Raw genomic sequence first — 24,037 nt, 5'->3', positions numbered from 1 at the left:
CCTCTCCCACCCCCCTGCCAGTAACACTCATGGCAAGAAGACCTTTGTGCCAGCTACTGCCACTCCGTGTGGTGGCAACACCCGCTTTTCTTTAACCGCGTGGGGAAATGCTGGGCAGAGGGACTCATCCATCCCACAGAAACATGTCATCTCGGTTTCTGCTACCTCATTCTGTTGTCACAGTCACAGCTTTGCTAAGCTGCTCCCTGTTAATCACGCCAAAATTCACTGCTGATCACGAGAAGCCTTCCAGTCCTCATATTCTCTTCCCAAATATCAGCTACTGGCTGCTAGGTGCTAGCAAAGTTGAAATTCCTGGTAAAACTCTGGGAGTTTAGTTTTGCTGAGTTCAGCCTTCTGAAGTGGCGTGAGATACCACAGGATAAACTGAACTCCGCCTCGATGCTTCGCCTGCGCAATTTGATGTATGGATCTGACTGCTTGATCACGGCACAGATGATTGGAAAATTGAAACTACTTTAGGGCACTTTCCATTAAATCAGCTGCAGTGCACACAGCCATACTGGTGAGTATTTAGAGAATTTTTTTTTTAATAAAAAGAATAAAGATGCAGCTAGATGCCCTGTTGGTAGTATCTGTGCTGGTAAGAAAATGAAGGGATTAAATTCTTTTCCATGTAATGCACTGCTTTCACCTCACCCCTTTCCTCTTCACCTGAATGCCTACAATCTTCAGGGGGGCACCAGAATGAAAAGCTCTTTCTGCATAGGCAGATCCAATCACCCCTCCTACAAATCTTAATCCATCGGATACTTGGCAGGGTTTCAACAAAGAGCCATGGGCCCTCCGGTTCCCCCATGCAGAGAATCTGGCCCCGCTGTGACCCTGCCATGAGCTCCGGCCTGCACATTACAGAATTATTTTCTTTCCTTTCCATCCATCTCAAAAGCAAGGATTGAAATTTAAGAGTTTATAAAAAAGAGATTGGGTAATACCAGACATTCAGACAGTCATCAAACCTTGCAGAGAACCAGACTGACAGAATGAAGAGAGTAATGCCACTCTGGGAGTTTAACTGTTGGTATCTTAAAGTGAATGCAATACTACGGAGAGCTATTTGCTGCACAGCATAGTAATTTTACATTGTTTTCATTATTTGGCTAGAAAGTATATTAATTGAATTGAGAACAATTAAAAAAATTAGAAATGAATATGTTGGATTTTCTGTCCTCTTGTCATTTTTATCATGACCATCACGTAACAGCTTTCAGAGTCAGGACCGTTTTCAAGCATACACAGAACTTATGCATGATAACCATCCTCCTTTGAGCCCAGTGAAAATAAACAAACGTTCCAATTTAAGCATATGGCTTAAATGGGCTCGTTCCCACTCCTTTCCCCAGGTGAAGCAGGGCTCAAACTGTTTTCTTACCTGGGTATGGCACTCTCCCTTTTGTTACCAGCTCTGTCAGTAGGATCCCAAAAGACCACACATCCGACTTTATTGTGAACCTTCCATACAATGCTGCTTCTGGCGCAGTCCATTTAATGGGAAACTTTGCACCTAATGAAAGAATAAATGAGTCTTAATCAGAATAAAGACAGAATCAAAGTGCCAGTTTGCAGGTGACTGTTGTGTTCTGCAACACGTGCGGGTGGACAGAGCTGCAGGCAAGTGTTAAAAACAGCTCCATGGAGTTCGGTCAGAGAGGACAGGCGGGTGGAACATGTAGGGCAGAAGGAAAGACTTAGCAGGGAAGGGGTGGTTTGTCCCACATCCCAAGAGAAGGCTAAGACATTTTAATTCAAGTTTGAAGTTTTATAAAAGAAGAAAAGTTTTAAAAAACAATAAGCCCAATATAATAGAAATTCTTTCTTCCAAAATGTTTTAAATTAACATTTCCCTGTGATATTCGCAAGTCAAACACAGTTAGCACATATGAATAGAGGTGAGATGTACTGGAAATGTACCTCCCAGTTTGCCTGCTCAAGCTGAGCAAAATGCAAACCAAACAAACATGGTAAAAACGTAAATTAAAAACAAACCTAATATTTCATTAGAAACATGCAAGGACTTAAAAAAAATACTGCCATTTGAGTTGCTTGGACTGCAATGATGTCAAGGCACAATTTTGGCCTGTGATTTATAACTTGACAGTATACTTTAAGCTCCTGGCACTGAAAAGCCTGTAGTGCCTTAAATACGTGCAGTTCTAATGTGCTCATCCATCATCAGAGCTTGCAGGAGCCAGTTGTGGTAAGGATGGTAAGATAACAAGCCTTTAAACACTGATGTATTTGCTTTTCCAATCATTTACTGTTTTCTTAGGGAAAATATTTTCAGTATGACTTTAAAGAAAAGTCTTGTGGTAATAATTAACTTGTAGTATGTACGAAAAAATATGCAGACATTTCCCTGGTGCCTTGTATTAACATACAGGCAAAAGAGTTGCATTGCTTGTTGCTGATCCCTAGTGACAAACACTCTTGAATTTGGAAACAGACTGACTTTGACTTCTCACCACCCGCTCATAAAAGTTCCCTTAGCTTTCAGGAGGAGTGTGGAAAGTGTAACAATGTGGACAAATCACTCTCAGGGAGTGAAGTTATGGCCCTGTTTACAGTTCCCTGCCGGTGCTGTTCCGCCGTCACATCCAGTGCTCGATGCCCTGTATCTTCTGCTATATGCCGCAATCTGACTTGACTCAGAGAACAAAGTAAACATGGTAATTCTCATCTCCTTACTTAGTAAAACATCAGGTGTGCTAAAATTTTTCCTGCTCTACATGTAAGTGATCCTAAGAGAGAATATTACTCAGAAATAAATATGTTTTTCTAGGGAAAATTGCAGTTGCTCAAGTAAGTCCTGCTAAATTAAAAGACGCAAGACAAAGTTTCAAATCCCTAATGCCTGAAGTCAGGAACTTAAGTCTAGTTAAGCATCAACACATCAGTGGTTAGATTTGCAAAGGTGCCAGAGGATTTCTGGATGTCTATTCACTTTCAAAAAAGTCTGCCTCTTCTGTGTTTTCATTAGTTGATATGCAGGCAGGAGCTAAAATTTGGGTGCTCGGCTTTGGTCTCAATCTCCCTAACTTACACTTCTTCATGGGACCAATCTTAGTTTACAAGACTCCAAATTTACAGAACTTCATCTTCTCTTAAAAACTGCCTTGGCCGTGATGTCCGAGATCTCTGCAGCAGCAGCCTGCCATCACTTGAGCCTCTGTCCTGGAAGCTGGCCCTGCTTCAGCAGCACCAGCAGCCACGTGGGGTTGGCGACCGGCTCCCCCAGCCACCGGCAGATCCTGGGGCTATACACCCCTTGTCGATCCCTGGAAAAACTGCAAGCTGCGTATATCTCGTGGTTGGGTTCCCTAGGCCTACAGTGCACGGCTTTAGATGGGCGTATGCAGGCATGCCGTGAATATGAGGGCTGATGTCCCCCTGCTCTCTCATACGTGCAGCTGAGATAGTACACACACACCATGCCAGCTGAATGAATAGCTCCAGGCTGGCCAGCAGCCCGAAGGCTTGGATGTTGGCTGGTGGTGTGTGAGATAGCCAAGCACGAGGGTCTGCTTGTTTGTGTGTTGCATGCATTTTATTCAATGCATTTTTTTTTTTCTTTAATCAGCTGTGTTTTTCTGAGAAGCTGAGCCAAACCTGGTCTAATTCCCTTGTGCCTCATACTCAGATCCAAAGGTAGCAGCCACCTACAACTCATCCTTGGAGGAAAGAAATCTCTTCAGACTCCTTTGTGGCCAACTCCCCCGGTATTTTTGCCTTCCTCATCTCCTGCTGGTGTGGCACTGGGATCTGAGTATGTGGTGTGTCGAGGGACCATGGGAAGATGAGAAGCAACGTAAGTAGGTGAGAAGGGGGGACAATTCCAACACATCCCTTCTCCTGAGAGCTAGAGCAGTACAAACCCCATTGGACTGTGATGAGCGCTGCTGGAGAAGACAAACGGTCTGTGCTGTGGATTTTCCGACGACAGGATAGCTACTCATTATGTTTCTATGTTGCCCCTGCTGTGGGTGATTCTCTGGCTAAAACAACTAATACAAAAATCACGTTCTGCATTTTGTGCAGTATTCGCTGAACTTTGGTTTGAAGTGATAGATGGGGAGGAGGGAAAGGCAAGGTTGGCAGAGAGGTCGCTAGCAGAGCCCTGCCTCATGGTTTTCTGGCCCTGCAACGCATGCTGGAGGCTAGATGGTCCAAGAGAGCCTGCAACCCAGTATGGCAGAGCCATCAGTAAGGGGAGAGAAGAGACCAGTTGAGGATGTACCGGGCCGGCCACCTGCACAGCTGCAGGTACAACGCATGCACTGCCATAACAAAAAGAGATCACACACAGCTTGTGTGAATAGGGGTGTGTGTGTGTGTGTGTCTAACAGGGATCCCCCCAGGGTGCTGCCTCCCATCTAATGTCTGGCACTGGAGACACGGGCAGTGCACTTCTATGGAAACACAAAAATCCTCAAAGGTGTTGAGCACCGCTCCGAAGCCTCCCAGTTGCTACTGCTAGATGAAGCGTTCGCACAGGCTGGAAGCTGTGCATGGCTCCTGACCGACAGACAGTCTCCACGCTTACTCTCTGCCCAACACACCGATTAAAAAACCCACCCCCTCCCTCTGCCCAGGCCTCAGCAGCTTATTAAACAAGCTGACTTTGTGCTGCAAACAAATTACAGCATCAGATCATCAGATAAAATGCATATTACTGACAAGCATGTTAATAAATCTGATAAGCCAAATTACCCCAGCTGACACGGGAGCCTATCTCCTACTTTGAAGGCAGATTTTACATCAGTGGGGGGGGATTTCTTTTTTTTTTTCCTGGAACCCGTTTTATTACAAACTAGCAGGTCAGTAACTCCACGTGTGCAAACCAACCACGCACCGCAGTCGTTAGGTCAGGATAGCCTGTCTTGGCCCCAAAGCAAGGTACTAATCTGCAGCTTTTATCTCTGTCCCTTTTTTGAAACATTTCAGCCCGGGAAAGCCCTTTTTGGGTTTCTGCACTGCTCGCAACCACATCAAGCCAAAGCTGCTCGTACAATTTACTGTTAGGGCAGCTGGCCCGGCCTCCTACCTCTGAGGATTTTTGTGAGGCTCAGCCCTGTTCTTGGGATCTCTGCCCGTCTCTGCCCAGGCATTCACACAGGTTATCTCCCAGAGGATTTCCTTGGGAAAAATCAATCCGTGGCCCTGCTTTAATTCTTCGTCGGCTATAAGCAGGTTGTGTGATGAGAAGGAGCGGAGGGGGCAGGGATAATTGAATGACCTTGACGTACAACTCTCAGCATGGTTTCTTCTGAGGCAAGCGAAAATCCCTCAGAGCTTTGTTTTTTTCCGATCTAAATCTCGACAAAGCAGAAACCTCTGAAATTCACGCCCCAGAGCCACTGCCAGCTTAATAATGATCCTGTTTCCAGAAATGCTACAAAGCTGCTACCTCTTGTACCTTAAAACCAAACCCAATGCAACACCCCAAGCTCTAAGACCCCGAACCCATGGGAACTCTTGGGTTACTGACCAGAGAACATAGCGCAACAGCAAATTGCTCCTGGGGCTGGAAAGGGAAAGCCACAAAAGGTAAAAACGAAGTGCTGAAGCAAGTATGTAACAGGAAACGAGTCAGCCCTGGTAGGCGATGATGAGTGCCGTGTGGGAGGGACTGCGCAATTACATTTTTTGTGCTGTGAGAACGAACGTGAAATTACAAGCCTGGCAAAACATCAGTGATCAGAAGCAGGCTCCACAGGCTGACCCCTCCCCAGGAAGCAGGGGACAAGGGGCGGAACTGCAGGTCTAAACACCCCTCTCGCCCTCTGCCTGCACGCCCCCCTTCCCCTCGCCCTTCCTCTTGACCTGGCCACGCTCCTTCTCGGAGAGCAGATGGCATCTCTGTAGGAGCATTATGAGTGATCCCCCTCCGGGACCTCGGGCGCTGGCTGTTGAAAAGCAAGAGTCCTTCCTCCTGTCCGCTCCACGGCTCGCTTGGGGAACGGCAGGCAAAGAGCAAGAACAAAGCCCTGGATGTTACAGCCCGCAGTACAGTCAGTCGTGAACAAGAGCGATCTGATTAGCTGGTGAGCTCGGAGCCAAGCCTCTACAAAAGGACTGGGGAGAGCCTGGAAGGGGAAAAAAATCCCTGCTCATTTCTAGGAAATCAAAATAAGAAGCATCACTTGTTTTTAAGCAGGGCAGGAAGGAGATATTTCTAAGTGTTAAGGAGGCAAAAATGATCTGAGAGTTTACAAACACGTACCAGAGCTCCCAAAATAGCTCTGACTTGTCTGGAAGGCATCAGAAAGATCCTTATTGTTTCATGTGTGCTTGGAGCGGCATTGCTGCAAGTGCTGCCAGTGTATGCAGTAGAAACAAGGCCTGGAAAATAAGTGTGCTGTTTTTTTATTAAGGCAATTTTAAATTTGTATCAGCTGCTACTGCTTAGAATAGTAACAACTCTTCCCCAGCAACTCTGTGGAGCACTCAGCACTCTCCACAAAAATGCCATGTGCGTGGCCAAAACTCCACGTAGCTGCGAACCAGATCAGCGTAAGGGTAGCAGAACTGCATGGGAAATCCTGTGTTGGAGGTGATGGGAAGTTTCCCTCTATCCTGCAGGATACCAGAGGTTTTAAGGCTTGCTTTACTGACACAAGCATCATCACTGATGGAAGGAAACAAGACTGAATGCCCGACACTGTGTGTGGGGGAAGATGTTGCAACAGCAACAGCCAAAAGAAGCAAGCCCTGATGGTGCAGGCTGCAATACAGTCCACGAGTGTAGCCTTTAAAATGGGCGTCACTTTAATAGGCATGTTTTTCCCCTTTGATTACTCACTTCCTCTAAAAGCAAGAGGAGCCAAGTGCTTATTACAAGCCAAGAACTTTTTTTTGCTATTATTTAATGGCAGCGTATAGCTGCTAGTCACACACTTTAAATCATTAGTGGCGTGACCATCTCTTTCCTTCCTGACGATTGCTGAGAAATGGCAGTGCAGACAACAAACCGCTTTTTATTTACCTCTCATAAATCAGGAGCAGTCAGGCCTCTTTTGTTCAAATCAAAAAGAAAATAAACCGGTCAGTAAAACGTTACCACCAGGCTGAGTAATACCCATACAGGTTCAGGAATCCTGCACTCTAGCCCGCTGGGGCTCAAAGCATCCCCATCTGTTTCCTTTCAAAATATTTAATCGGAGACAAAAGTGACAGTGGGGGAAGGGAGCAGGAGATCAAGCAAGGCTGGAGAAAACCACCTCTGCCCCACGCCGACAACGAGCTCTGTACTAACACACTTAAGCCAAGAGAAGGATGACTGCTGAGGAGAGAGTGACCAAAGGCTTTAATCTTTGGATTTCATAAGGCAAAACATTTCCTTTCTCCCACAGGAGCTGCCAGTCTGGAGCGCTCCCCGTCCCCCTCCCCTCCGCTGGCCAGGCTCTCCTCCTGTGTCAAAATTCCCACTGAAGCAGTAGTCAGCTAGATAAACAGAGCAGTCCCCAGATGCATCCCCTTGGAGGCTGAAGTAATAGGTCATGGGAAAGAAGCAGAGGCAACCATTTCCTTCTGATACTGTGGTCTCCACCAGCAGCGATCAAATCTGAAGTTTAACTAAACAAACCAGGACTCAGTCCCACTTGAAGAAAAATTCCAGTGGCCCATTAGAAACCATGTTTCTTCCTCAATAAATTACAGGTCCTAGGCTCACCCTGGCTGCCCAACTGGCTTGGAAGCCAGGTTAATTACAGTGAAATGTAAATTGAGAGTGTGCTGCTTGGTCAAAAATGCACCCCTCCCTAGAACAAGCTACCACTTAAGAAAGGGTCAAAAAAACATTAGTGAAAGTAGGAAAACCTTTCTACAGGATGCCTGTGATTACAGCTCTTTGGGTCTCTCTCTTAAGGAATTCTGTAGCTCTGAAGGACTTAAGCCTGACCCTGAGGTCAGGGGAAGGAAGTATTGTCCATTGCCCTGAAGTATGGGAAGGATGGGTAACTTCTCCATACTCACACCATGAGATGAAGCCAGGCAAACATGATTCAGATCTCCTGATCATCAGTGATGCAAGTTAAAAGCCTGCTTTTAACTTCTCCCAATTCTCCCTTCCCAGCCACTTTTTCCACAATACAAGCGATTTCTGTCACAGAAGAAGGGCAGGAGCTACCCATGACTATGCTCCCTCTCCCTGCCAGTCCCAGCGTTATGCTTTTCTCAGCTCAAAGTTTTCCCACCCAAAATCCAATCATTTTTATTGTCTTAAAAAATCTAAGCTTCTCCTCAACATCAGTCAGGCAGGTTTTCATGGCTTTCTAACATGTGAAGAGGGCAAAACTATTCTGAGAGGTTTAAACCAGGAAGCAAACAGGTCCTCAGAGGATTTCCTAGGGATCAGGAGCCTGAAGAGATCTGGCCAGAAGTAGGTCACATACTTGTCTATTAAAACAAATAATTAGTTATGTCAAACTATATGTTGGGTGGTTTCCAAAGGGAACAAAAGACATGGCAGTAAACCAGACAGAAACGGAGATAATACAGGACACTCTTTCAAAGCCATTTTGCAGACTGGATCTGGCTGCCTCGTTCAAGGAAAACTCTTCTCGTTTTACACAGGGGAAGGGCAAGCAGGCAGCTTTCTGTCTGCCAGAGCCTGCAGACACTCTTGTTACTCTGGAGAGAACCACATGAGGCTGTTTTTTCTAGCAAGGAGCAATTCCCACCCTCAGGCTGAAATCAACAGTGGTTAACTCTCTGCATTAGTACCTGCCATGGGTTCTTCAAGGGCCCCCCAAAATAATCAGGCCTTGCTGTCCAAATGTGAAGCAGGCAACTTTTAGGGTGGACACAGCCTGTGGTCCACATCCCTGCGACTAGGTACTGCTGACAGCAGTTCAGAGTGGTGTGAACGGCGTGAGAGCTGCTGTTCCTAGGCCAAGACAAGGCATACTGGAAGCTCTCTGGCTCCTTCCGTCAACACTTGAAAGTTACAGAAAGAGGTGAGCTCTTTCCTAAGAATAATGGCAAAATCCATGCTGAAACAGGGACTTCTGGTCAAGAGAAGAAACTCACAACAGGAAGGGGTAAATGCAGATAATGAAGTACTTAACCGACCTGTGCTTTCTGATGACATACAACAGGGTTTAACGGGACACTCCTTGGCTTTGGCACTGAAATGGACGGAGTGGCATTTACCGACACATATTGAGCAAGCACTACCAATGTACTGCCAACAGAAAGAGAACAAAACTGTAGCTCTGCAAACTTGGACCAACATCTGACAACTAAGCATGACTTGTAAAGAATGACTAACTACAAAATGCCTGTGTCATGGCTCAGTCTGAACACACACAGGCTTTTTAAAAAAAGCTACAATACTCTCCGATACATTTTTATAGTGTATCAGTGGTCGGCTGTGCCCAGCACGCTGTGTGGTACTGGAAAACGGCTTTCCTATTAAAGTAACTTTTTAAGTTCCCAAAGAAAACACAGTGCTCAGAGAGACAGCTCCATTGCATAAAGACACAATTCTTTGACCTGTTTGAAATAAAGAAAATAAGAATAGCACAGCAATGTTGATAGCAGTTAGTAAATACTAGAAGGCACGCTACGAAAGAAATAGCTTACATGGGCTTTTCTGGATTACCCCATTCAGGCTTTTAAGGCCGGTAAGTAAAGTATCCTCTTTGTTATGGCACCGTGAGGATCTTGTCTTTACTGTCATTTCACCCACCTGTGCCCTCACTCATCATCTTTGTTTCATTTTGGTCAGTTTTTAAAGGGAAGACAACTAAATAAGATGTTCTCTTTAGGACATGCATTCAGCAGTGAAGTTCTGGGCTAGGAGTTAATATGAGTTCAGGATTTACTGAAAGCAACCCCAAAGCATATGAGAGAGAGCTTTTTAAAGCCATGTTCCACTCTTCCCCTGTCACAAGAATGACGATCAGTGCTACGCCTGCAGCTGTTATCTACCTTGTCTGGCTGTATATTCGTTGTCTTCAATCAGTCTTGCCAATCCGAAGTCGGCAATCTTGCATATTAGGCCATTCCCCACCAGAATGTTTGCGGACCGCAGATCTCTGTGTATGTAATTCATTCGCTCGATGTACGCCATTCCTGCAGCCACCTGCGAGAAGCATGAAAGACAACCGGCGCATTTTAAAATGAACTCAGACATACACGGGCTATAAAATATGTAGACCAAAGTGCTCAATACTCTGAAGACAGACCTGGGCTGCCATGTCCACCAAATTCGGTAACTTCAAAGCTCTTCCTTCTCCATCTTTTAAGAAATCTAGCAAACTCCCTGCAAATGCAAAGTTGACACAATAAAGAGATGTTAGGGAAACCATGGCTATTCATCAGGATGGAGGTGCAGCAATATGTGCAATATTAAAGACGGCAATGTTTCAAGTTCAAGTGGACAGTTTCAAAAAAACCCACAATATCTTAGAATTCTTCTATTATACTTGTTTCACTCTTCTTTAAGGTTGGCTTGCAGAAGAATATGTCACTAGTCCAAAGAGAGTTGCAGGGAAAAGAAACAACATTGTTTTTAATTTTCCTGACCATTACTGAGAAAGCTGATCTTCCTTAACTTTTCCAGTGCTCTTTGAAACTACATACCTGCTGCTCTCTAAAGGCCTCAGCTAGCTGCAAAGCATCAGCTCGGTTCCAAGCCACACAAGCTATGGAAAAAGTCAGATCCCAGTTCAACTTGCTCCAAAAGAAAGGTCAGCCTGGAGCCTGGTACGCCCAAAAGGGCTAGCATTAACAAAGGCTAATTTTCCTTAGAAATTAGTAGTGCTCCTTCTCTAGGTAACCCATAACTAAACGTAGCATGAACCATTAATTTTAGAAGACCACTATGCAAAACTAGAGAAGACAAAGCAGAGATCAAATGAAAGCAATTTTAGCAAAAGCAATAAGGACATAGCTCCCCTGTGCAAGGGAAAGCAAGGAGGTTCCCTGTAGCTTTTAAAAAAAGCCTAAGGTGCTATAGCTCCCTTCCCAATCTTGTATTCAAACAGAGAAGTGTGGCAGTCTCCTTTAAATAAGGTCAGTGAATTGGTTTAATAAATAAGGGGGAAAAGACAGATGATTAGGCGTTTCTCCCTTGATAAATCATCAACCTCAAGCTCAGATCCAAAGATGTAAAATGTTACAGTAAAAACTAGTAAAGTAAGCCAAAATAAACCACGTACTTCAGAGGGATTTTGAGAAGTCTTTTTTTAAAGGGGAAAAAGCACATGCTTGTCACTGAGACATATGATTAAAGTGTGAGTTAGTCAGGGCTTGGACGCCTCTGAGGAGGGAGGTGGGCAGGCACCTGCCAGGAAAATAAAAATCAACTCCAAATAGACTGAAAAAATGCACTTAAAATTTCAGAGTGTATCCTCCAATGTACAATGAAACTTCCCTGTGAGAACTTATGTTTCCTATTTGGTTCACTTGCTTTTCCAAAACAAGCAGATTTTTTGCTCTGCTCTCAGCACCCCTGCTGGAGATCTGACGGAGCGAAAAGTTTTCCTTTTCTCATTTTACGACATCGTTACCAGTTAAGTAGCTTAAAGAAAAAGAGAAGGGAGAAGGGGAAAGGGAAGGGGAAAGAGGAGGGAAAGAATCATATGTGCAAATCACGTATTAAAATGATAAATGGGGTGGACTGAAAAGCTGTGATCTGAGAGCGAGGTGCATGTGACAGAACTCAGGATTGCTAAAAGAAGAAACAGAAATCGTAGGCCGACAAGTCAACACTGAAAGAAGATGCCGTATGAACTCTCTGGCGCCAGGAAAAGCTAGGTTCTTGGGAAGCAGCATGTAATATCATTCAAACTAGAAAATGCAAATCTCCACTTGTCAGGGAAGTTTAGATGCTGATGCAGTTGGAAGCACTTAGGCTGCACCAACTTCTCCCTCCCCCACCTAGCGCAAATTTTCTTTGTACATCTAGCACATTTCAGGTTTTGGGCCCAGTTCAGAGTTGAATTCATAATTCTTCTGAAGCCAGAGGTGAATTTGGCTTCCTGTTCCCTCTCTCCTTCCCCATACGCTGTTCATGCATCACACTGCACCTCCCTCTGTATCCCCAAGGAGCATCAACAAAGAAAAAATATTGTTATCAAGGGCAGCAGCTCTGGCTTCACCTTTGCTCATGTACTCCGTGACAATATAGATAGGTTCTTCAGATACCACAGCATAAAGTTGGACCAATTTGTCATGTTTTAGCTTCTTCATGATTTGGGCTTCCTCTAAGAAAGATTCTGGAGACATAGTGCCAGGCTTCAGGGTTTTGATAGCCACTTTAGTATTTCCGTTCCACGTACCTACAAGCACAGATACTTCGTTAGATTAAACAACATCTCCTCCTTCTGCCTGATGCCTAATGTAACCAAGGAATAAACTAGCAAGGACACTTAATATAATTATTTTTTTAAAATGTGGTTTCCCATGTTGCCTTATCATTATATTCCTCCCACGCCTCCCTCATATTTTAGACTTTTTCTATTATACTGAAAAATAATACTCCCATTGGCACTGGGGCACAATCACCATTGTCCTATTCAGACAATGCTTCTACTGATGTCCACAGAAACCTTCTCTGAGTAAGAAATGCGGGACTGCTGAAACCCATCTTCATGTATTCCCTTGCTAACAAGTAATTGCTACAGACAACAACACAGCTCCAGTCACACATTTGGATAACAAAACTGGTTAAACTCAGAACTTTCCATTTGCAAGACATTTTAACGTTTTGGTTTTGTTCTGAGTCAGAGGAAAAAACATATTCTAAGAAAAATTCCCAAGAAACAAATTCTGAATCGATTTCATTTTAGAAACACGGGCGTGTTTCCAAACCGAAATGTGTCTTTTTCCTTCCCCTCCTCATCCCCAGAAGCCCAGCAGCCGCTGATTGAAAACGAAGTGGTTCCCACTTTGGTCTTTACTTGCGGTCAGCACTGAGATGGACAAGTTGCATCATTTTTCAGCCATCCTCTACCAAGCCTCCTGTAACACCTGAAAGCCTGCACAAAGACCTGTAGAGAGCTGGGGAAGGCTGACTCAGGGCGTCCCACAAGAGGTGGGGCTTCACTCGGGTATTTGCAAGGGGGAGAAGGAGGACTGGAGAGAAAAAAAAAACAAAACACCTACCTATGTTAGCAGTTTTTTGGGGGGATGGGGGACTGGGAAAATTAAAATGGGCAGAAATATCACTTTCCTAGCGCCTTCTGGTTGTCCCTTGCCCAGACTTGCCAGAACCCTGCTCCAGAGCCAGGGCTGAAATGGCTTTGAATGGGACCTGTGATCTGTGGATAGGGAGCTGCTGTGTGATAAGGCAGAACAGTACTAAATGGCTTCAGGCATTAATCACATTGGGTAAAAATTACTCCTCTGCACTTAAGCGTGAGGATAGCAGAAGGCCTACAAAGTACATGAAGACTCAGACTCAGATCCAGTTTCTATAAATTAAGATGTCATCAAAAAAGGTAACGTGTAAAATAAGCCTGGTTTGTCTTTGTTAAAAGCACATTAACAGTTATCGGGGCTCAGCTGCTGCATGGGAACTGGTTAAGCCAAAATAACTTCATCATGAGCTTTTGCAACCTGCCAGAGCATAAAATGAGCTGGATTGTTTTCTGTGCAAGCGGTCAGGTCCCAGCTGCCACCTCGCCCAGCCAAGGACAGGGGAGGAGCAGCAGGGCAGCCACTGCCTGTGTCGTCCCTGGCTTACAGGGCAATCCCCGCAGTAACACACGCTGTCCGAGGGGGGCTTGAGGCACCTATCAGCCAAAAGTGTGCGGTGCAAGTTCGGTTTTCACTACGCCTTGATTTCCTTCTGCCAGCTCAGTGCCAGGTGCTGTCACCTCTACCAGTGGTGGAGTAATGTCTTGAGTTACTACCACCGCTACCCCTGCGTGCTTGAGGAGGACTCTTGAGGTCTTAGTTTCACTCAGTCCTTCAAATCTGAGCTGAAGAAGGACTTGGATTTAGTGGCAATCCCGTGTAAGCTGGGAAGGATGCGGTTTCACCTCCTAATTTCAAGCAGGGTGGCCAAAATCTTTTCTGATGGGTGAAGGGGAGCGTGTTTTATCTGGAGCCGCTGAGGCTCTGGACCGCAGAGTGCTGTCAGTCACAGCCGCTTTGCAGAGGTATCGCAAATTATATGAACCAGGAATGAAACCCTAGTTTCACGGGCACCAGGGTTTCTGTCACTGGCATTAATAAACTAGGATTTTACCTGGTGTGTTAACAGGATTAACTGTGTATTATCTGTTTGCAATGCCTTAATAAAAATCCCAGGACTTGTTCTATTACCATAAAGTGTTTTCAGCAGTTCTATTTTTAAATACTTTTATGAATTTCTCCAGTTAAAAAAAGAAAATCAAACAAAAAGGTTAACTTATCCTCTCAGCCCAGATTTCAGTTTAAATTTTTAAATTTTTTTGTTGTGGTTTGGTATGTTTCTCTCTAATAGAAAATTAGCATAGACTTCCCTCTGAATTCCTCCCATATGTAGTTAGTTACTACTTAATGCATTTTTTATTAACTTTTACTGTGTTAATCTATTCCAATTTGGTAATGCTTAAGGGCTGTTAACATATTTTTACTATACACTACTTTAAGAAACATAAGGTCATAATTGTAATAATAACTTCTGCATTTCTGACAGATATTTGGTACTGGTACTTGGCATTTTATTTCTCATAGCTGATTTTTTTTTTTTAAATTGCATTTGCTCCTTTAGCTTATTGTATCAGTTTAAGATCTACGGCACACAAAGCTGACCACTAAGTATTAACATCAGCTTGAAACTCTCGCATGCATTCAAGATGGAGAACAAGAAGGTGAAACTGTACTTATCTGGGGATGCTAACAGAAAACATAGGTAGCTTTCTTTGCAACAGGTCGACTGTAATTCTGTGAAATTCTATAAATTTCTATATTTCTAGTCTATAAATTCTATAAATTTCACAGACTTGCTGCCATGCTCCTTGCTGTAGTCTTGCAACGGAAAACAGCTGCAAGAACCCAGGAGAGCCCACTGGTTATTTTGGTTGTACATACTTTTGTGCCACTGCAACAAAAAGAGCGGCCAAACTGCTCCACCAAATTTTTCTGAAGAAACAACATATAGCGATTCTTTATTTGAATTGGCCATTTTAAAGAGGCTACACAGAATGCAATTTGGCACAAAAATTGGGCCCACCTCTCATTAAATAGCCACTATATTGTGTTTCAATTCTATGGCTATACTAAGATTTATGTATATTTTAAATTGCTCTTTTTTTATAGTCACTAAAAGAACGAGGCCCATAGAGAGGGGAGCAGTAAGTAAAGCTGGCAAGTGCGCAGAAAACAATGTCAGTGGATTTAGAAAATGTCAATATTTCTGGACTTCAAAGTGGGGGTTCAGCTGGGCTGGGCAAGTCTTGCCCCTATTGTCCCTGTTCTCTATATCGAGTTACGGGTTCTGCTGCAGATACAAATGTCAAAACAGACTTAAAGAAGTGGAAGCATGGGAGAACTAGCTTGACAATATTAGCTTGCTGATACTTGCCATTATTTTTAAACTGGGAGAGCGGATGGAAGCATTTTCAGGGTCTGACCCCATCAGTGCTAAAACACATGAGGAAAGAAGAATGTCTACTTACCAGATTAATTTCTGGTTAGCCATTCTGCCTTACAAGTTTAGCATCATTTCTATTTTAATACCTAGCAATTGTGTAGTCACCCAAATAAACCCAATGCAATTAATGAAGTTTAATGCCCTAACCTCTCATACCAGTGCGTGCAAATGAGAGGAAGTTTCCCTGTGGATTACTGTATTTAGGTCTGACTGTTTTAGGCGATATAGACTAACATTTCATACTATTCTGATCTTTTAGCTTTAAGATCTCTACTTGAAATGTTTATTTCTGCCAAGAGGGCCTTAAAAGATCCGTCCAAAGCAAAATATATTCTCTGCCTTACCACGCCACACTTCAGCGAAACACCCCTGACCAAGCTTCTGTTCCAGAAATAATGAATCACGTGCAACTTCCCATGCATCTTTAGCCAATCCAACAGTTTGTGGGGTATTATTCGTAGCAATCACAGTTAAGTTAAAACACAAACCATCAGCTTTCTCTATAGGAGAGGAAATTAATAAAAAAAACACACTTATAATCCAAAATTATGCATGCATTGAGAAAGATGGAAGGTGACTTGTCTCTCAGTGCTGCATTAAAGTTCATTTGCAAACACTGATTTTTGGATACTGAAGGTAAGGACTTTTTTGTTAGCTTGCAGAAAAAGGCTCCTTGGTATAATTAATAGATTACTATGCAAGCCTTGATTTATTATTAAGACAGTGGTAATTTGTCAAAATCGAAACCTTCCAACGAAACACGGAATTTCAGTTTTCTTTTGCCATCAATTACAGTGAAAGTTGAAGATGAAAGAATTTCAAAGTCAAAGACGTGATTCCAAAGACATTTTTCCTAACAGTTTGAGCTTTGCTCTTTTTTTTCTTGTGGGTCACAGTGCCCTACATTTTCACCTTCCATCTTGTAATCCCCACACAGAGAGCTATTTTAGAATAATTATTTTGCTCCATACCCATCCATACTTCCCCAAACTGCCCATTTCCCAGTCTCTTGATCAACTGTAGGGATTCTCGTGGAATTTCCCAGACATCTTTGGTTTTGACAGACAGATCAGTAAGCCTTGGCATTCCTTTATGACAGGGGACTACTAAGCGGCAGCAAAGACCTGCAGCTCTCTCTGATGGAGCCAGAAGTGAAGCCAACAGCAAAGGAGAGGAAAGAAAACAAAAGTGTGACATGAAACAAAAACAGTAAGCATAAAAACAATGCTACTCACAACAGCTGTTAGTTGCATACCACAAAGCATCCTGGAAGATTAGAAATTGAACACTGAAACATATTCATTTGAGACAGAACAGGAAATATTTTAGTCTCTGCTTCCACAGCCTGAAATGAAAGGTGACCGCCAATGGTTTCTCTTGTGGACTCAGGATTTCCCTTCTCCCACAACGCTGCATTAAGATAACTTCACGAGTAACTGGTATACTATAGTACAGTATAACTTTTTAAAAATCATCTGTAAGTCACAAACTGGATTGTTTCTGTACTGGGTAAAAGAAACAGAAAAGATTCACTTTTTCTGAAAATCACAGCGATGAGTATTTGGTGGACTTTTTTGCTAATTTTTTTCTAGGTATCCTGGGAAAAGGTATTTTCTATATTCTACTCTGTGAAAAGGTGTTTTTGTAGGTGTCCTGTAAAAGACTTTTTCTGCCATTCTTTCTAGAGCGAACCTTTATTAGCGTATGCAGCCAGTCTTACATTGTTTGGGGCACATTCATTATACTTATCTCTTGCAAAGCTTCCCAGAAGACTGAACTGTGACAGAAGTCACAAGATATTTTAGCAGGACTAAAATCAATGATATATATATAAATACACATATACACACATATTGTTGTGTAGTATACTATGCTGCACAAAGCAGACTACAATATAAAGCTTGCACAGCGACTTGTATCTTAAAACAGGTCCAGCAGAGCAGAACACGGTGGGGAACTGCAATTGTATTTCAGACTCAAACATAACCTTTATTCTCCTGTGCAAGATTTCCTTCTGGGCAGGTGAACAGTTTGTTTCAGCATCACAAGGTGGGCAAGCACTGAAGCTCCTTGCAACACCAAGCTCTACCTCCCCAGCACAAATGTTGTGGGATGGTGAGGAAGTCCCTACAGACACCCTGACATGACATGGACCTTGTTGTGTCTCCTGTAGCAAGGCAACAAAGACCACAAAACAGGGAAGATTAGCTGACTAGTTGGCATGTCTTATTCCAAGAAAATTCCAATGGGAACACTAGGATAGGGACTACTCAAAATATGGATAGTATCTGGAAAGCTTCCTTATGAGTTTGGACAGCTGCAGAAGGAACTGGAGGTTTTTAAGACCTCCTTGTTTTCTTTAGTTGAAAAAAAGCTTGGCATGCTGGTGCTCCAGTTAAGCCTACACTGCACGCACAAGAGCTTATGCTTGACAGGCCGGCTGTTAGGGATTGGGTGAACGGTGCTTCAACTTCAGACGTGCCGTTACTGGACTTTAGTCTGACGTCAGGACACCCTGGGGACCTCAGTATTTTTCATTGGTAAATCTCATCTGTGAAAGTCCAGACACTGCAGTTAACTTTATTATCCAGGTAAGAAGGGGCTGGGATAAGAGGGAAGTCCAGGTAATAAGGGTACTCGGCCGTGCAATGGGAGCACAGTGCAGGGATGCCTGTGCTGTGTCTGCACAAAGGTACACATTGTACTTCCAACTCCTGACCCAGGACTGCTTACGTGAGACCAAACTGCACACTGTCTACCTGAGTAGCCTGGTTTCCAGCTGCCTGGACAGGAGGGGTCCTCCAGCCTGGACAGCTATGGGATGAAGGCTGAAGGGTGGGCTGCAGATCAACCACGCTGATCTTTACGGAGTCATTTGGACATCTTTGAGCTCTCCCTAGAAGTAAATCTAGGCACTCGCAATGCATTGTGTTAATCTACCTCCCACAATCCAGAGTGCAGAGCAGGTGGTTAGAGGCAGCCTTTATGTTTTGAGTCAGCTGGGGCTGGCACGGAACGAGGGCTCCTGTGTTCACCTGGGTCTGGGAGACCGCAGGTGAAACCTCTGGAGTGTAGCCCTCCTGAGCTACCCTACCGGGGTCCTACTGATTATGCCTCTGTGTTGCACAGAAATGGCTGTTTCCAGATCTATTTGTTTTTGCATCTGTGCATGGAAAATACACCACCCAAATAATTTGACCACAGAAAACTAAAAGTTGATGTATGCCAGCTAGTATAGTGGGGATGAAAATTATCTTCCTTAGATGTGAGTTTTTATACATTATTTATCTTAGTTTAATGTAGAGTCACCAGAAACAACTAGAAATTCTCCCAGGCAGCATACACCCATCAGAAATTGGGTGGAGAAGACAGCCAGATGTCTAGTATGAATAGCATAAGAATACAGCAGACAGAATACAAAGAATACAGAAAAAACACCCCACAGAGAAGTTGATTTCCCAAGTAAAAATTATGAAAAGTTTTTGAGCAGCGAGCATTTGGGGTCATCTGTTAATACTATGAAAAGCTGAAGTAAGGAAAAAATAAAAAGCAAAATAATTCAAAATACAAATTTCTGCTTAAAAAATCACCATGTTGAGAAGCATGGCAGTCTTCTATGCAAGAACCGGTTGTCCTATGGTTTGGGGGGCTTTAAAGTTGTATCTGTTGTATACCAATCGCCAGTGACAGCAGGATGTACTTCTGGGTTGAATAGTGCATGCCACATTTTAATCACAGGAATTAAAAAAAAAAAAAAAAAGAGCTTGATGGGTGGACACAAACAGTGTGCATAAAGAAACACCCACCTTGCCATATTTATTTTTAAAATTAGACCAATTATAATTTAAATGTTAATACTTTGGACATTGAACACAAAACCAGTGGGAAAATTTGAGTCAGGTAATATATGCAAACCTTTTGGTCATTGCTTTAGGTGACTGAATTCCACAATGCAATTCCCTGTTTGCTTTATTAGCAATAGTGTGCTGCAAAACGGTACATATTAGCACTTGCTTATGCACGGAAATTCATGCTTTGAGATGTGCAAGTCAAATTCAGTAATTCTGTTTGCTTAGAAGAGGGAGAGCAGGCAAAACCTTTACCTCAGTAAAAAGCTACCTTGCTAGCTTTTTAAAGCTCTGCCGCTGTACACTGTGAACGGCACTCAAAGCCATTTATAACTGTAATGGGAAAGGGATAATGGAAGATGCATTACAACAAGCAAGAGACATAGCTCAAATGATTCTTTAGGGCGTCTTACACATACATCAGCTCAGCAGCAAACACTTTTGTTTTAAAATACTTCAGAGTGCTGTGTATTATCTGAAAAATTACCTGAATAATGCTGAACCAGCTGCTGAAGAGTTTCAAATTGTGCCCGAGTTGTGATATAATATCCACCATTGTCAAGTTTACGAATCTTATAATGTTTGACGTGATCTCCTTTCATATCATCCCAGTCTCGAATAGACAGGGAATAGGCACCTGTTCCAAGCAAAGGAGAAATAAAAAATGGTAAGTAGCTTTTAGACACAAAGATTTTGGTTTGCTGGTCAGTTGTAAAGTGAAAGAGAAATTGCTTCCCAAAAATGCTTACTGTACTTTGAAAAAGAACAAGTGAATCTAACATAATGAAGTAAGTATCACAGAAATCTTAATGATGTTCACACCATGTCCCTTTCACACTTTTCTAGAAAGAAATCAGGACTTCTGTGTAAATGAAAACTCAAATTTTAACATTTACTGCTTCAGGTTGCTAAATTGACTTTTCCTATTCTAAGTGTCAGGTTACACTGCAAATACTATATTTTAGGTAAATGCCAGCGGGCGGTAAATACCAAGACTTTCATAGGAAGCACTGCAGGTAACTACTTTATATATGTGTAGTGTTGTTACCCAGATGGATCCCAAACTTCTTTATAAACATTAAACAACCAAATTAGCATACTTTGTACGTCACAGTGTTTGGAAGGTGGTACTCCACCAAGACTGTGCACCAGGAGATCTGCAAGAACTGCATGTTTCACTTTCCAAATCCATGCTGGAGCTTTAGAGCTTACTGGTGGGATTCAGATGCCCAAACACAGTGGTTAAGTGCCATGTGAGATGCCCCAGGACATCCTGCTTGGCAGTTTTCCCACAGGCTGTTTGTCCAATCCACGTGGATGCCCTGCAGGCATTTCAAATGGCTCTGGGTGCTCACAGTCAGGTAAAGGAACCTCAGCTGAGGAGCTGGATTTTGTTTTAGGTGTAGCAGTGGCTGTCTGCACGTGGGCTACGGGCTTGATTTAGATGCCCACACATAAGCTTCTGGCGCTATTAGGGCAGCTGAATCCCAGCCTAGTTTCCATGAGTGTTATGGCACTGTAGATATGAATGGCGTAATGCAGGTTTGAGCACTAGGTGTCTGCAGTCGTGGGCAGTTGAACTGAACCTCAGCTTCCCGCTGACTGTAAAGGGAGCTTGGCCACCTTACATGGGGACCTGCACATTCAGGTGTCTTAATTTGAAGCACAAAGACAAGTCTTCACTCATGGCTCAGATGAATATTGTGTTTACTCAAAGGTAATTCAGACATTAAAAGGAAAAAAACTGGAGGTAACTGGCAGCTGCAGAGATCTCGGGAAGGTCCTCCATCTAGAGCCTGGGCTGCTGTGAGTGGTAACCATGTCAGCTAAGGGCAGGAAAGGAAAACTACCAGCAGACAATTTTGGGCAACGTGCAAGGTGACCTGATTTCCTACAGGTCTGATAGCAAACAGCACCGACTGCTGCTTATCCCAAGTCAGGGTACTTTTCAACACACCTGGCAGGTTCACATCCTCCAGAACCACCTCCAGCTAAGTGAAATGGTTTAAAGAACCCCCCGCAGTTAGGTGGTTGAGATTCCTGGTGTAAGATGTCTTTCCTGGATGTCTCCCCAGGAAGAAGTTTCCCTGACCACGTTAACCTGCAACAGGTTGCACTGGCAGGTGGCTCACCGCCCAGGGAGCTGCAGTGAGCAAAACGTCTCCACCCCGACTCCAAAGACTTCTCAAATTCCCTGTTGTTTGTCCTCTAAAAAGGAGGAAAAGAGCCAGCACTTACACAGATGATTCTGGTTTATGTGAATGGGAGACACCCTGAGAGGAGTGACAGGGTTTTTATTTCTAAGTGTAGAAAAATACTGTTTGTTTAGGATATTTTTCTGAGGAGGTTTTCCCACTGAGTAAGTACATCTCTCTCAGCTAGGAGTTCAAAGCTTTTTGGGGATTTGCAAGCACATCTTGTGCATGCTTTGCACCACCACTCTGGGTTGTACACTGTCAGCCTACTTTCAAAATTTTCCAGGCAGTGTTCTCCACCTCCGCATTTGTGAGTTTTGATCCACTGGCAGCAGCTGTATTTTCTTTAGTCACACTCCCTGCCTATCTGGTCACTATTTTAGATTCTTTAGGAAAATGTAAACAATCTGTGGCTCCAGGTCTGCAATCAGAGCTGTGTGGGTGGCCCTCTGTGGACCCCCGCTGACCTCAGATTAAGTTGCAGGACTGGAGCTTTAGTTCAAATCTGGAGAAAAACAAGAACCAAGATGGATTTCATTATTCATTTATTTAGGCTGTTGGTTATTTATACTATTCATTATTACCTGATGATAAATTCAAATATAAGGGATATACATGATAAAAATTTGGATAGAAATACGACATTACAATGTATCATACTAATGAATTTTTTAAAAAAACAAACCTAAAACCAGACAGCCTTGGAGGGTGGAGATTGAAACCAGGTGAAGGATTATACAGACAAGAGCTGATGAAGTACCTGGGTAGTCAGGCATTGAAAAAATGAAAAGCCAGCTCCATATGATTTATTTTGGAAGTAAGAAGAGAAGGCAACCATGATCAAGGGAGGTTAAATTCATGCTGAAGTCATCCATGATGATACTTTTAACATGATCCTGATTAATTTTATTATTGTTATTATTTAAAGCAGAAGGGATGATTCTAGGTCACAAAACAATTCCTGCCTCAAGCCCACAATGACTAGCTGGAGTAAGGCATTTTGAGAAGACTTATGGAAGAATGCACCATTCTAGTCCTCCCAGCTGACTTTTTTCTCTCTCATGAACAAGCTCTGTCTGTTTTCTTCTAACGACATACTGAAACACCACAAGGATGAGAAGGGAAATAGGCATTTTTGACAAAACCCATGCATGTTTGGTTTTTTCCAATGGCTTTGATGCAAACTTAGCCTGAAGATGTAGAAAGCCTTAAGTTCAAATGCAGAGAAATTAAGCTTGCTGCTATAAGTCCATCCATGATGGATTACTCTACTTCCCCAAAGCTTTTGTGTCTCACAAGAAGCTCTAGAAAAAAGCCCTGAGTCGGCTAAGTAAACAGCCCTGCAAAACATATCCCCTATCACTGTATAAAAAATGGTCAAAACAGACCAAACTGATGATGTGGTTTAGAGAAACAGTGTTGTGTTTGTTTTTAGGATCCATGGACGCCTATATGAGTGAGTTTTTAAACTCGGCACAGAGTGGAATGAAGTCCTGCTACTCGCACACATCACAACAACTGTTTGGTGAAAACGGACAGGTGGAGGCTATTTGCAGAAAAAGAGCAAGTTAGAGCCTGTCTTGCTCCTGGTGAGAATGCCTCACTGCTACATAAGGTATGGTGAAGCTGTGGGGTGACAAGATGGGAGATTAGCTGTCTGAAACAACAGCATGTCTATTCAGATTTTGCATCAGAAACAGCCTTCAGAGTTACGGGCAGCGAAGGAAGAATCCAGTGACTGCAGGAGTCAAAAATGTAAACCTTACAATTTTAGATGACAGAATGCAGCATCTGAAGATAGGTCAGGTAGAGAGGAGTGGGAAGTAGTGCTTTTCTTCTTTAAGCCCCTTTACCAGCCATGACTCCCACCACTTTGCATGCTAACTCTAGCTGACAGAGTGTGCTCTGATCAAAGCACTGACAAGTCAGTGCTTTAACTACATGAACCATCATTAGACTTCAGAACTTACATGGAATTAATTCTAGCGATTTAAGCTTCCCACAGCTATTGTTTTGGATTGCTGGTTAATTGAGAAATGGCCAGGTTTGTTTTCACTTAGTTGCAGGTTTTCTCCTCACTATTTGTACGAGTTAGTTAGAGAGATCTTTTCATACATGTGAAGCTTTGAAGAAGATGTTGACAGGCCTCATGAACAAAATGTAAAAGCAAAGATAGCACCCACCAAGAAAACTGGAACGCCTCCAATATTTTTAGAGGGAAGGAGGAGAATACATTCTTCCACTTGACTTCAACAGAATGGATAAAGTTGAATGCTTTATGAATATATTAATTAGAAATATTTTCAAGTCTTTTCACTGTTAATCTATGAATTTAAAACTGCTACATCTTCCCCCCCCCCCACCCCCATCCAGCATTTCAAATGGGA

General features: G+C 43.2%; 1 protein-coding gene across 2 annotated transcripts in view; it reads right to left on the bottom strand.

Moving 5' to 3' along the window:
* The window catches only part of FYN (FYN proto-oncogene, Src family tyrosine kinase), an 80,235-nt gene that overhangs the window by 8,623 nt on the left and 47,575 nt on the right, over positions 1-24,037 (bottom strand). Inside the window, exons 6-12 of one of the 2 annotated variants that reach the window (XM_019474606.1) lie at positions 19,943-20,092; positions 16,579-16,743; positions 15,952-16,107; positions 12,126-12,305; positions 10,209-10,285; positions 9,952-10,105; positions 1,394-1,525 (exon numbers count right to left, since the gene is read on the bottom strand). In XM_019474606.1, the coding sequence (XP_019330151.1) occupies positions 1,394-1,525; positions 9,952-10,105; positions 10,209-10,285; positions 12,126-12,305; positions 15,952-16,107; positions 16,579-16,743; positions 19,943-20,092 (1,014 nt within the window). The remainder of the gene's footprint in view (positions 1-1,393; positions 1,526-9,951; positions 10,106-10,208; positions 10,286-12,125; positions 12,306-15,951; positions 16,108-16,578; positions 16,744-19,942; positions 20,093-24,037) is intronic. The other variant, XM_009289146.2, reaches the window with a different exon arrangement.

The sequence above is a fragment of the Aptenodytes forsteri genome, unplaced genomic scaffold (genome assembly GCF_000699145.1).
Source record: "Aptenodytes forsteri isolate BGI_AS27 unplaced genomic scaffold, ASM69914v1 Scaffold217, whole genome shotgun sequence".
NCBI classification, from domain to species: Eukaryota; Metazoa; Chordata; class Aves; order Sphenisciformes; family Spheniscidae; genus Aptenodytes; species Aptenodytes forsteri.
This window is presented reverse-complemented; position numbering and strand designations above follow the sequence as displayed.